Source organism: Micrasema longulum, unplaced genomic scaffold (genome assembly GCF_059751315.1).
Source record: "Micrasema longulum isolate JH-2025_06_02 unplaced genomic scaffold, ASM5975131v1 h1tg000429l, whole genome shotgun sequence".
NCBI lineage: Eukaryota > Metazoa > Arthropoda > Insecta > Trichoptera > Brachycentridae > Micrasema > Micrasema longulum.
Window position 1 is genome coordinate 305,303 of NW_028277629.1, and position 14,752 is coordinate 320,054.

At 33.2% G+C, this 14,752-nt stretch overlaps 1 protein-coding gene across 1 annotated transcript in view; it reads left to right on the forward strand.

Annotated features, from left to right (window-relative positions):
- NaCP60E (Na channel protein 60E) overlaps positions 1-14,752 on the forward strand; it is a 213,991-nt gene that overhangs the window by 152,871 nt on the left and 46,368 nt on the right. Inside the window, exon 4 of the mRNA XM_088226406.1 lies at positions 7,942-8,161. Coding sequence (XP_088082532.1) covers positions 7,942-8,161 — 220 coding nt within the window. The remainder of the gene's footprint in view (positions 1-7,941; positions 8,162-14,752) is intronic.

A 14,752-nucleotide genomic window follows, 5' to 3' on the forward strand; every position in this document is an offset into this window, starting at 1 on the left:
AATGAAGGATGGCCGAACACCGAAAGATATTATGTATGGAGAGCTTTGTGACGCTAAAAGATCCCACGGTGGTCAGCGATTGCGATTTAAAGATGTCTGTAAACGCGACATGAAGACTTTTTGCATTGACGCTGATCCTCGGGAAGATCTCGCCGGGGTAAGAGATGTGTGGAGTGAAGCCGTAAAGGAGGGAAAAGCGGCACACGACGACCTCTGGATGGAAAGTCTGAGGCTTAAAAGACTGCGAGGAAGGCAGCTACCTACTGGAGTGTGAGAAGCCCACAACCTGGAAGTGTGAGAAATGTGGCTGACTGTGCTGGTCCCGTATAGGACTATACAGTCACCGGAAAAGCTATTTTTCCCAGTCTTCAAATTAAGTATACATCACCATCGTCTTTTGAAGACGGACGGTGGCCATAAAGATATAGAAATACAACAAGTATTTTAGTGATTCGGTTGATCCGGGTATTTAAACTGTTGCTGATATTACGAGCTCATTTAAGTACAAAACGCAACCTCTTAGATTTTGATGTAAACTTGTTATTATAATAGCTACAGTGCCGAACAGTGAAACAAAATAAAAAGTACAAGGACGTGTGTTAGTACAAAACACCACAAATAAATATTTAACATGACCTCCTTTGATCTCAATGTAACATTTTATTATTGAATTTTTGGCGTGTAACATCATTTTCTCATCCAGATACCGTGCCTGAATTATGGATGAAATGAGCTTTTCCACCGTATTGCAATCGATTTTGGAGAGATTATTCTAACACATTGCCCATTGATTGCCTAGTCGAATTTGTGAATGATGTTTTATTTTTACCAATCCAGTGCGGTTGTCTGCTTAATCATAGATGTATCCATATTTGAAGAAGTAAAAACTTTAAACTTTCAATATAAAAATCAAACACTAATTTGAGTCTACTGAATACTTAATTTTATTTTTACAATATAAAAACAAACATTTCTGTGACAATTGTTTCCCCTTGTTAGGACATTTTCAAACGAATGTGAAGATTCAATGGATATATAATTTTAGGCACTCGAGTGAATTGGTAGAAAAGTTGGTTGACGTAATGTTAAATTAAAATAAAACAATTTCTTACAATATTTGAGTTTGTCCCAATGTTTTTAGACAAAATAATGGATTTAACCCCCAAGAGAGACATTATGTTGTAATTTGTTAATTTTAATGACTCTTTAGAAGGTAAAACCTAGTCTTTTGTCTTCAAACATTTAGTTAAATTAAAAATATTGTAATAATACCGACTGGTCCAAGAAGAAGTTTAAAAACTGGAAAGTTGTTGCCAGGCGTTGCCATCAGATAAATCTCTTCGCAAAAATGAAGGTTTCAGCTCTTTAACTTCACTTAAACCACCAGATGGAAGAGTCGAAGAAATATGGATGTTCAAATATTGACAAAATGGTGTGTGTTATAAAGTGTGTAAAATGGCCACTTAAAGCAACCAACGACAGATCATAAGCCCTGTTTTTTTTTTTTTAAATAAATATTTGCGTTCTTATGATTTACCTAAATATTTAATTTTGAGGGCCATTTTCAACGAGTTGTAAATAACTCACTATTAGAAAATGGAATCAAGTTGGGGTAAAGTGGGATTCGAACCACGGAACTTTGGTCCGTGAGTCCGAGACACTAGCCACAGGACGACAATCCGATTATTGTTAATGCCTAGACTTCCGTATTTCCTTCTCCAAAATGTTTTCCATCCCTGCATTTATTTGTGAAAACAAATAACATTAAAAATTATACATTGTATAAACCAAATTCAATTGGAGAACATAATTCAAATAGAAAACTAAAATAAAGATAAGACACATATCCACTTTTTATGAAGAGAAAACTAAATATCATACACACAAATTTAAACACAAATTTAAAGTAAAAAGTGAAATTCTAGACATTTTTTGATTTGTAAATCTCTTTTGTCAAAAATATCAACATGTTCCCGATTTTAATGGCTCTGCTTTCTTGAAATTACAAAACTCAGTAATAGAATCGGGACTTTCTTGAGTAATTAAGTTAAGGTAAATATTTAACGGGGGATGATATTTATCAACAGTCACAAGATTATCTGGGGACTCAATTACTTGCAGAAGTTTATCAAATCCAAGAACAAGATCCGAGAGTTACGTGATTACAGTTTTCGTGAAATTAAATTGTTTCACCATGTTAATGCCGCACATATTAAAAATTGCATTTGCACGAGGAGATAATTAAATATAAAATGCATATACCGAAAGTAATCAACGAGAGTACTCAATTTTTGTATTTAAATACAGTACATTGTTTGTTTATATATTACTTATTTTTCCAAGTAGTCATCTTCCCGTTATATGCAGGTTGTAATTCGTGGCACAAGCTTTTTGATGCCCTGCGTCTCTCGCCATCTCCTTCGTCCACTTCGAAACCTCTTCTTTCACCTCGTCATCGGTTAGAATGCAAAGTCAGGGGGGTATGCAGGATGGTTAGAAATGTCCCAACCAAACGAATTATAACGCGCCTTGGTGGCGTTAGCCGTGTGCGGGCGGGCGTTGTCGTGCAACAAACACACTCCCTTTGTCAACGTTCCCCTCCGTTTGTTTTGTCTCACAGTATCATGCTGTAGTAATCGTCTCCCCTTGAGGCAAGAAAAAATCAAAATTATCTCTTTTCGGTCCCAAATCACGGATGCCACGATTTTTTGGCCGAAGTTGAGGTCTTGTATTTTTTGGCAGATGGGGAACTAGTGTGCCGCCATTGTGATGACCGTTTTTTTGTCTAAGGGGTGTAATGACCCACCCATATTTCATCACCAGTCACAATTGAGAGTCACATAAACAGTTTTGATCCGTGCAAAAATTTCGGTAGGGTTTTTCCTCCCGCAAGAAGGAACCTTATGACGGCGCGCACCTCGCACTTGCCGGGATTTCTTATTGACATCTTTCACAGAAACGAACACTACGAGGCAAGTTTTGGTACTAACGAGCATCCCTATTGTTCGTTGTGTTCAAGAAACCCCCCACTACCAATCAGTGTTGCCAATTTTCGTAAAAAAAAAACATTCATAGCACAAGAGCCAAACAGTACTCTTTCTTTCTGGACTTGCCGTATATAACATATAAGTAATTATATTTTCATCTTAATTTGTTGCAACAGAGAAGGAAAATATTTTTTAGAGGGGAATATGGAAGTCTAGGCATTTACAGGGCTTGTAACCTGTCAATTGCTGGTTTAAGTGGCTATTTTACACGTTTTAATATCCACATTTCCCCAACTCTTCAATCTGTTGACTTTCGTGAAATAAAAAAGCTAAAACCTTCATCCGGCTGAATCAATTCACCCACGAGGCGACGCATGAAAACAATTTTCCTATGCTTATATTTTTTCTTAACCAATTAGTTTGATCAACAATGTTTTCAGGATATCCAAATGTTTGTAGACAAGCTGGTTTTCGATACAATGGAGTTATTTAGATCTAAATTAGTTGCGACAGAGATTGAAAACATTTCATAGACAGGGAGAAGAGTTAAGAAAATGTGGATGTTTAAACATGGATAGAATGGTGATTGTTACACAGTGTAAAGGTGGCCAATTAATCCAGCTTAAATGTCACAAGTCCATATTCCTTCTCAAAAATGTTTTTCTTTTTTGTTTTCTTCTTTTTTGTAACAAATTCAGATTTAAATTACTGCCGAGGGAGGAAATCCAGCCTGTCAATAAACATTTGGACATACTCAAAACATTTTTAATTATATTTTCAGTTATATTCCTCTCGTGCTTTGAGAGAGACTGAATTGAATAAAAATATTGACATATTTTAATTGTCCTTTTTTAGTAATCTCGTTGTTTAAGTGTAAAATAATTACAAAATTTAATATTAATAAAAATTATATTTATTTTCTTATTGAACAGAAATATTTTCCATGATGTAACTTAAGAATCTCAATAATCCTCCCTAATACTCCCAAAGCGTTTCTCTTTCAAATTGCCCAAAATAATTCATGTTGATTTGTGCAAATTTATTCCTTGCGCATACAATATACTTCTTAAAAAGCTTGATAGAAAAAATACAACAAATACTCACAAATTCAGTGTTCTAAAAAACGGGGATTTAAATTAATTACTTTTTATACAAATTCTAACTGAAAACACCGGAATAATTCATCGAACAAATAATATTATTCCTAAATACGTACAGCGTGAAAAAAGAGAAACAGGCATTCGAATATGTATACTTTTGTATACATTCTGAATGTTTGCTTTTGAATACAGGGGAATAAGAAAATGGCTACAAATAGTAACTCCCAACAACTTGCAGACGCTCCTGAAAACACAGAAATAGGAAATCAAACTAATAACTTTTCATTCTGTTTTCTCCTGAAAAGGGGAGATTGGGAATCCGGGGAAATCATTTCCTTTTTTTATCATGCATGGGCTTTTGGAAAAGCTTAACAAAGAAATCGAATAACCTCACCTCTTTTAATATTTTTATCCCATCTCATCCCACTTCGCTTGATCAGAAAATTATAATTATTAATCAAATCTTATGAAAGATGCGTACATGAAAATAATTTGAGTGATATAAGAGTTATATTGGAGTTCTTCGGTGTTTTATTTAAAATTTCCCTTAAGAGCATGTCCAGAAAGGGCTAATTCGCTGCGATTCTCCCGTGCGTAATACGCGCGACCGTTGCGTCCAGAGGGGCGTATTATAACAGCGCGCGAGCATTTGGGGACGAATCAGTCAGTTGAAAGATGGCGTTGAATGAAGTGCACTCGATATTTTTTTATTTTTTTTTATTTTTGCACCACAACAGGCCAGGAGGCCCAATTACAGCGGTGAATTACATCACAGAACACCCAGGCTTGAGAAAAATCACATTTAATTTTTTGGGTTCTCACCGGGAATCGAACCCGGAACCTTCCGTCTGTGAGTCAAGCGTCTTGACCACTACACCACGGAGGCCGCCATATTTAGTTTTCTCTTCATAAAAAGTGGATTTGTATCTTATCTTTATTTTAGTTTTCTATTTGAATTATGTTCTCCAATTGAATTTGGTTTATATAATGTATAATTTTTAATGTAATTTGTTTTCACAAATAAATGCAGGGATGGAAAACATTTTGGAGAAGGAAATACGGAAGTCTAGGCATTAACAATAATCGGGTTGTCGTCTTGTGGCTAGTGTCTCGGACTCACGGACCAAAGTTCCGTGGTTCGAATCCCACTTTACCCCAACTTGATTCCATTTTCTAATAGTGAGTTATTTACAACTCGTTGAAAATGGCCCTCAAAATTAAATATTTGGGTAAATCATAAGAACGCAAATATTTATTAAAAAAAAAAAAAAACAGGGCTTATGATCTGTCGTTGGTTGGTTTAAGTGGCCACATTACACACTGTGTAACATTCACCCATTTTGCCCATGTTTGAACTTCCACATTTCCTCAATTCTTCCATCTGTTGACATTTGTGAAGCAAAAAAGCTGAAATTTTTATCACGTGGGTGAGATTTATCCGGCTGAACCGATGCCTAGACTTCCATATTCCCTTCTCGAAAATGTTTTTCCTCCCTGTTGAAATAAATTTCAATATAAATAACTCCCTAGGGAGGAAATCCAGCCAGTCTGCAAACATTTGGACATACTCAAACATTGTTGAATTAACTAGCTGGTAAAAGAAGAAGTATAAAAATTGGAAAATTGTTTTCAGGCGTTGCCTTCCACAATTATTATAGGACGTCAAAGTGGTGCGGACGGGCAAAGCGAAAAAAATCAAGGTTAAGTCACTAATTTGTTAACATGTCTCGCCTTAAATGACCATCAAGCAAAATAGTGTCTTTTTTTCAGAAGTTTAACTATTTTTAATTAGCGCGTAACATCGACGTTGAAAGATAAATGCGAAAGAGTATTTGTAATGTAATGTATTTCATGTAATGTAATGTGATGTAAAGAACACCTTGTTATACCCCAACTAATAAACAATATATGTACAACAATAATTTCAAAAACAATACGTTGTTATAAAATCCAGACGCTTTCCGATAACACTCTATCTACCTATGTGGATGCTTGTTTTTAACAAAATTCACCGTCAACCCACGAAACGATGCGATAGACCCAGCATCCCTAATATATTTTGGCAACTCATTGTACATCTTGAAGTCCTTTATGATACAGATTGTTTTGAGTTGCCTGGATTCTTGTTTTAGGGAGTCAGAAACCTTCTCCTCCTTTCGTAGGGTAGCGATTTCGTTATTACGCCGAACATCACAAAACATGTATTCGAACAATAATTTATTTTTAATTTAAATATGAATTACGCTTTGCTTTACCGAAAGCGTGTTCAGTACATTTCAGTAACATATGTTGAATGTTTGTATATCTGCCACATCTCAATATTGTCCTCATTCCCCTATTCTAAGCTTTTTTCGTGACGTATTCATTCTCAGTGCTCAGAAAGAGAACACTAAAACAATAATTGGAATGCGGCAAAACCATTTCGTTGAAAATTAGATTACTTGTATTTAAACTGAGATTTTTACTTATTCTTTTTTAAAATCCTAACTTTTTAGAAATTTTGTTGTTGATGTACTCAAAATGTGATGCAAATTATAGCTTATTATTACCCCTAAATATTTTACTTCATCTATATTTTCCCCGTCAATGTTTAGTTTATTGCATTAATTAAATTAAAATTAATCGTTTTACGAGCTCTTAATAATTGGCAATAGCCACACATAATACTCGTACAATTAGATATTTCTTGATAGTGAAGTATTCGTTAAATTTTAGCTCTGTCGGTGCGTCACTATTGCAACATCAACAATAAAGTATGGCAATTATTCCTCATTTTTAGCTATCAATATTAAATTTACGGAACTCCGTGGGCTTTCGTTTATATTTGGACTTTTAATGTCACCATCATAATTCTCATTCCACTTAAAAATTATTCCCATTTTTATAAAAAAAATTAAGCGCTGTTCCTCGATCAGCAGAGAACAAACCGTAGCCTGAATGCATCAATCTCCCGTTTTTGTCGTACTGTAAACTCAGAAGCAGATTTGGTCTCTTTTAATTTAAGTCTACCACTATATAGAGCCCTAAATAAGTAGTCCAGATCTTGTCTCGATGTCGTTGAATGTTTTATCAATGCTCTGTTGTTTTTGTTTCGTCTTTTATGTTTGTAAATTCGATTTTATATCAAAAATTGTATCTAGTTTACCTTTTTGGACGATTGCCCCTTAATTAATAATAGCTCTAGCGACTACTTTCTATCATTGTTCTATTTTGGCGTGATAGTCAGCTGTGGCCTTTTTTTAAGCAACAGTTCTTATCAAATACTGCCACTGCCTATAAATATTTTCTCAGGATTAAAATAGCACGTGGAAGCTAAATTACAACACATGTTGCAGCTACAATTAGCAGTTAAAATTCCAGCCCCGTCTTTTTCTTTCTGGAACTGCCCACACTCATTGCCTGGATAAGCTGTCGGGGTCGGCTCTTCTCGTTCTCAGACTGTATATTTTTCGATTCTTGTTGTCGCTTTGATCTAGGTCGTTTCTTTGCGAGATTTTGGAGCGTTGAAGCTTTTTAGTCTTTTTTTGGATACCTTTTGAAGATGATCCAAAGATATTGCCTGATTTACCGAATAGTCTGGTGATCTCCGTCTTATGTGCCCGTACCATCTCTGGTGTCTCTCTTCCAGCTTACTGTTTATTTCAGTGACACCTGGACTACCGTGAACTTTAAAATGTTATCCATTTCTTATTTATAACCATAACCAACCTGCCCCTATTTGTATAAAATGTTGACTTTCATCTCAGATTTAATAATTCGTCTCTTAGGAACGGGGCTTCTTTTATGACCGGGCATCCGGTGGGTGTGGACGTCGATCGACAAATTGAAGAATTTCTCGAATCTTCTTCTTCCAGGTGGATAAGCGAAGAGAACAACTGGATATACAACCTGGCGGGGGACCCCGTGATATGCGGCAACCTGACGGGGGCGCGCCACTGCCCCCGGAACTACACGTGCCTCTGTATCGGACCCAACCCCAACCACGGCTACACCAACTTTGACAACTTCCTCTGGTCTATGCTCACCACCTTCCAACTCATCACCTTGGACTACTGGGAGAACGTCTACAACATGGTAACTTTTAAACATTTTATTACGTTTACATCTTTCATATGTTTCTTGTCCTCGTTGGAGCTTCATGCTATCTATACATTCTATACTATAAAATCTTTTTTTCACGGGGGGATACGTTCTACGCAGTACAGTATAAAAAAAGTAAAGTAAAAAAATAATGATGATGCATAGGTTTCCTTGCATAAAAATCATTTCTGGATTAAATTAGTTTATTGTACCTAAATGTTATTAAAAATTTAACATGACTACAATTAAACTTTCAAAAATCATAACAAAGATTATTCACTATCACTATCATATATTATTCGCTCACTGAGTAAAAGAACGATGTAGAGAATTCTTAACAAATAGTATAATTATATAACTATTACGCATTTTTTCAAAGAAATATAACCGTTTTTATAATTTACCCAAATATTTCAATTTTGTTGACCATTTTCAACGAGTTGTAAATAACTCAATATTAGAAAATGGAATCATGTTGGAATAATGTGGGGTTCTAACCTCTGACCTTTGACCTCTGATCCATGAGTTCGCAACACTAGCCACGGGACCGCAACCCGATTCATCGTCAAATTAATGTTCAAATTCATTTTCGTACAATTTTATTTAGAAACCGCAAAAGAGGTTCCGCATGCGCATATCTTGCCCGACTTTTCGGTCGTTCCCTCAACGCTGAGGATCACCGTCAATATTGACAGTTCTGTCAGCTATACTCCTTTAATTGTCCCTTGACTATCCTACCGACTTAATGTGATTAATTTAAATCAGTTTAACTATTGAAACCCAACCGAATCATTTACATAATTGATTTCCTGCCAAGGACAGTATAATATTTTCTCTAATATTAAAATATTTAGATAAATCATGGTTTACAACTGATTAAACTTTCTTCAATAATTATTTTATTTCTTCGGTAAGCAGTACTGTAACAATAGTTTTTTTATCAATTTTTAATTTGATGCCTTTTTTTGTTTATCGTAAAATAATGCTCATTCTTTCTTAATGCTTTTTATTCACTTAAATTATGTACCTACATTCTGGACGTACCTACACATTTAAGGCAAGAATGTTATTTCTGTTCTTTGACATGTTATTTTTATTTATTTATTTATTAAGGAAATCATACAGTTTTTACATAAATACAAGGTAAAAAAGAACAATTAAAAAAGTTAGATTAATTACAGATTTCACACTAATTTATTATGAATGCAGGAGGAGATGGGAAAAATAATCAAATTCTAAAAAATAAATTTACAAAATATAAATATTAAATAAAAAATACATAAAAGGGAGAAAACATTGTATAGCTCCAACTCTACTTTCCTCCCCTCTCTCTCTGCTTCAATGAACTTTAAAATTAAAATTAAAATTAAAATTAAAATTAAAATTAAAATTAAAATTAAAATTAAAATTAAAATTAAAATTAAAATTAAAATTAAAATTAACATTAAAATTAAAATTAAAATTAAAATTAAAATTAAAATTAAAATTAAAATTAAAATTAAAATTAAAATTAAAATTAAAATTAAAATTAAACTAAAATTAAAATTAAAATTAAAATTAAAATTAAAATTAAAATTAAAATTAAAATTAAAATTAAAATTAAAATTAAAATTAAAATTAAAATTAAAATTAAAATTAAAATTAAAATTAAAATTAAAATTAAAATTAAAATTAAAATTAAAATTAAAATTAAAATTAAAATTAAAATTAAAAATAAAATTAAAAATTAAAAAGTTTAAATTGAAAGATAAAATTAAAAGTCTGATAAAAATATGGTATTTGCAGTGTAATATGTCGATTGTTTTTTTTTATTATTATTATTTTTTATGTATGAAACATTAGCGCTCTGGTAATTTGCCCAATTATTTCAATTTTGGTGGCCATTTTCAAACGAGTTGTAAATAGCTCAGTATTAGAAAATGGAAATCAAGTTGGAGTAGAGTGGGGCTCGAACCTCGGACCTCTGATCCGTGAGTCCGCAACGCTAGCCACGGAACCACAACCCGACTTTTGACTTTTACATTTATTTAACTTCTTCAATTCAATGTTTATAGTGAAAAGGTCAAATTTGATCAATTATCTTTAATAAAATAAAATCAATAAAAAATACTAACCACACCACATGTCGTATTTGGAAAATTTCTGCTCGTATACTGTCGTATTTGGAATGAGCTGCAAGATGGTAGAATTTAGGCCACTCTCGCTTATTGAAGTGACATTTTTAAAGCTTTGTGCATCATACCGTTTATTTAAACATCAAGAAAATATCATTCCAGCTTAAACTCGGTTAAGCCCAACCAGGTTTATCAGCTTAATCTCGACCACGATATTTTAAAAATACTAGTTTGAAATATCAAGGTTTTTCTAATTGAAAATTAAAATGTGTGTATTTGAATTCAACCTTGTTTATTTGAGGGCGCGAAACAGGCAAACAAGGAATATTGTGGGCGTAACTACTGGTATATGTTAAAAAATAAAAATATTTTTTCAATATTTACGCTAATAAAAAGAAGTAGAGTTTACTACTGTATGCATTATATGTTGGTGTATAAGCACCTTTATATTAAGTGTACGATACGTACGAGTAAGTTGCGAGCGGCGCGAAGCGGAAACCGGCCGGCTCTATCATTCGGGTTTGCCTTCCCAGCGAGTCACTTATCATTGTACTGTGATCATATTAAACTTGCACATCGAATTATTTTTTTTAAATAATAAGAGTTTTTACTTGTTAATTATAAAACCTATAAAAAGTGAACACTCGCGCCTGGAGTATTTAAGGATCCAGGCCGAGGATTTTACAACTATACACAAATAATTATTTATATTTATAAGACGTGAACAGTAGTGAACACAGATAATCGTACCTAAATATGGTCGAAAACAGTAGAAAATCTTAGCTTTAGGCACAAAAATTGAAAGTCTCACAAGGAAAACTAGTTCAAGTTGTGTGTATTTGTTCCATCATTTACATACTCATTATCAATTTCAGTTTGTAAATGACGACCCATATTGATTAAAAATTGTAAAAAAGTGATGTTTCCCGACTGTGGTCATCTGATTTACTTTTGTATTTGTAGTATAATGATTAAATTTCTGAGACAAATTTCCTCACCAACCTTTGAAGATGTTTGCCATTCCAAACGTTAAGCCTGAAATTATTTTTTTCCTGTAATCTGTTTTCAGTAACCATGAAAGGGTCCATTTAAGTCCTCGTTGGCTCGGTTTACGGAGGAAATTTATTTCGCTCTCAAAGAAAAAATGTTATTTTAGAGGTGTAATTAGAAAGAAAAACCACGGTTTATAATAACGGTTTTGGTTATAAAATCGTAAAAAAAAAAATTTTTACATCAATTCAGACATATAAAAATGATTTGTGAAACAATTAAAATTTAATTAACAATATTCAGAGAACATGAAATTTCCGTATACTTACAAACATTATAATTTACTGTTATACATTTTTTTATATTATAGTGATTTGAAATTCGTATTAAAATATAAGTATTTCTTTGAAATAATTATTGATTTTCAAAATATTAATTTACACCTTTAATCTTTTAATCGTTAAATCAATTTCATATTTTTGTTTAGACTAATATTAGATCTGGATATGAGGTCCCGGGTTTGATTTCCGGTATTGTTAACATTGAAAGTTTATTTGATTTGTTTATTTTTTTGTTAAATTTAAAATAAAAACACCACGTTATAATTATGTAATTCCTAACTGTTTCGAAGTTACACAAACTTATTTATAGTTCACTAATTACCTGCAGTGACACATCATAATTTAGACATGAATATTGGAAGGCTGTGACCTACGGCGGGACCACCGTGCCATGAGGCTTTCAAATCACTTCCGCGCTAGACTTTTTCATCAGACGCAGACGGTACAGATGAAGCTTGGCTTTGGCGACAACTGTTTACAGCTGTTTCTGAAACCTTTTATCTGTCAAATCAATTTCGCGTTTTTTTATTCAAGGCACGTAACTTATCCCGCAAATATAGCGCCGCGGTCGCAGTAAGCAAAAATCGTATTTTAATTACGCCTCGATAGCGAAACACCGCCGCTCTTTCAACCGATATTTGTAATAAATTAAACCATATTTTTTTTTATTAAAACGCTTTACTGCAAATTCTTCTAACTGCTTGCGTTTAAAAGTTATAATGGTTTTAAATATGGACCGAACATCCTGTATGATGAAATATCTCAAAACGCAAGCGTTGGAGAAGTGGGGAGTTTTGAGTAATAATTAAGTACCACATTTAGAATCAGCTGGTTATGAAACATTTTCTGTTAAAAACCTAAAATTCCAGAGCTATTTTACAAATATAAGATTATTTACAAAACACGTGTTTATAAACAACATAACATTTAAAAAATACAGCATAAAGAAATATAAGATAAAACTGTGTTTAAAAATATAGTGTGTATTGAAAAATACAAAGAATCTTTAAAAGAGAGTATAAATAATACTTTAATACTCAACACGTGATTGATTAAATTACTTCGCAAGTTTTCTAGTAACCTTATTACGTTTCTCGTGAAGATAAAAACGAGACTAGATAAAGCGTAGAACAGAAAATAATCTAAAGTTAGCAAGATCGCATCTTACACTCATTTGGTTCTCTCATTCTCAGACCCACGCATCATTGTCCTATCTTATCTCTCATCGCCCTCAACTTTCCTGTTTCTCCGAACACAATTTCGCTGAACTTATTCCCCATAGTAGATAGCAGAAGCTATTTATGTCGAGTTGTAGTTTTGTACTTCTCTGCTGTGTCGTCGGCGAAGTTGTAACAGGTAGAAACTGTTCTAAAACTTTTTAGAGAGGGGAGTAAGAAGGTCTAGGCGTTTTTAGGATTTTATTACCTATATTATGCCCGGGCAGAATAAAAAAGGTTTTTTTTATGAAATACCTAGAACTAGAACCCTAGTCGAATGTTTTCGACTCGATCGCTTCCATTCTCAGTAGCTCAATCACAAATAACTATAGACGTGATAACAAATTCCTCACCATGGTTGTTTATCGTATTCGCGATCACAACGGAACATCCGTGAACACCTAATATTAAGGCTGTAGCTGGTAAAACGAACGCAAAATTAGGAAATCATACGATTTTGCCATTTTAAAACAAATGTTTTATTATTACAATAATAAAATAATGAAAAAACATAAATTATATGAAAAAATATTTTTTAAAGGTATTTCTGTTTAAAAATATACTTGAGAGTTTTATGTTACTAAAATATAATTACTTATAGACCGGCAGATTACGCCATTTCATATTTAGACTAAACTTAGGTATCCTGGGTTCTCAATAAAGACCGAGTATTGAACTATTTTTTTTTTAAATAATTTAAAGATAATAAATTGAACATGAAAGTGGCCTAGGCCAAATTAAATTTTTTTGATTTCGAAAAGAAATACAAGCATTTTAAATAACATACATTTTCCTTTAGTTCTACTTAAAATTATGCCTTCAGTAATACTTTAAAAAAAAAAAAATATATTGACATATTTTAGTATATAAGGGCCCTAATCCTAATTTTGCGTTCGTTTTACCAGACTACAACCTTAAATATCAAAATACATATTTACGTTTCGCGACGCATAATCCTGCTGCGCAATCACATATTTGAATTTCACCGGTGTAAATATGGAAAATATTCCAAATCTGCTATTTTTATATATTATTTGTCAGGCTGTTTATAGCATTGAGCCAGCGGCTGGCAAACCAAATGTCAAGAAAAGCAGTCGCCATAGTAATTGTAATTTAATTTCCACTTTTTTGTATTAGTTACTCCTATATTGTATTATTTTTTATAGTAAACGCCGATTTTTCGCCAATGAACCGACACGAGCGTTGACTTAGAAATTACACACGCGTTGACTTATGACTGCGATAACTTAAACATGTTCATTGTGATCGCTCAAATGCTTAGCATGTTTTTAAGCACGTCGATAGTTATTTGTGATTGAGCTACTGGTTAAAATCTTATTGACTGGAGGTTAGTTCGTCTCGTCATCTAGTAGATAACGTGTTCGTCTACCATGTCTGAGGTCTTGGGTTCGATTCCCTGTAATTTTTCATAACCTCTGTGCCAGCGGGGTAAAACTGATCACCATTTTCCACACCCAGTGGTGCATGGGGCACTGCATTGGCAAACCAAATGCAGCGTAATTAGATCGCCCGTTACATGAATATAAAGTTGAATTGAAGACATGAGTAAGTACTTACAAACAGTCAGAATGGTGAATATTACACGGCTGTAAAGTGATCGCTTGACGTCCAACGGCACAAGCCATAAGCCCTGTAAATGACTAGACTTCAGTTTTCTCTTCTCGAACAGTTCTCCGCCTCGTTTTTAAAATACCTGTTTATTATTATTATAATATTTCAATTTGCGTTTATTTTCATTTTTAGCCAATAACATAGCTCAATTGATGAAGAAAGGTTACGGTTCAATATTGAATATGAACTCGGCACTGTTAGAATCGAGCAAAATGAATTAACGATTTTGAAGCGAATTATTCTCTAATTTTTCTGCAACAGAGAGAGAAAACATTTTGAGTAGGGAATATG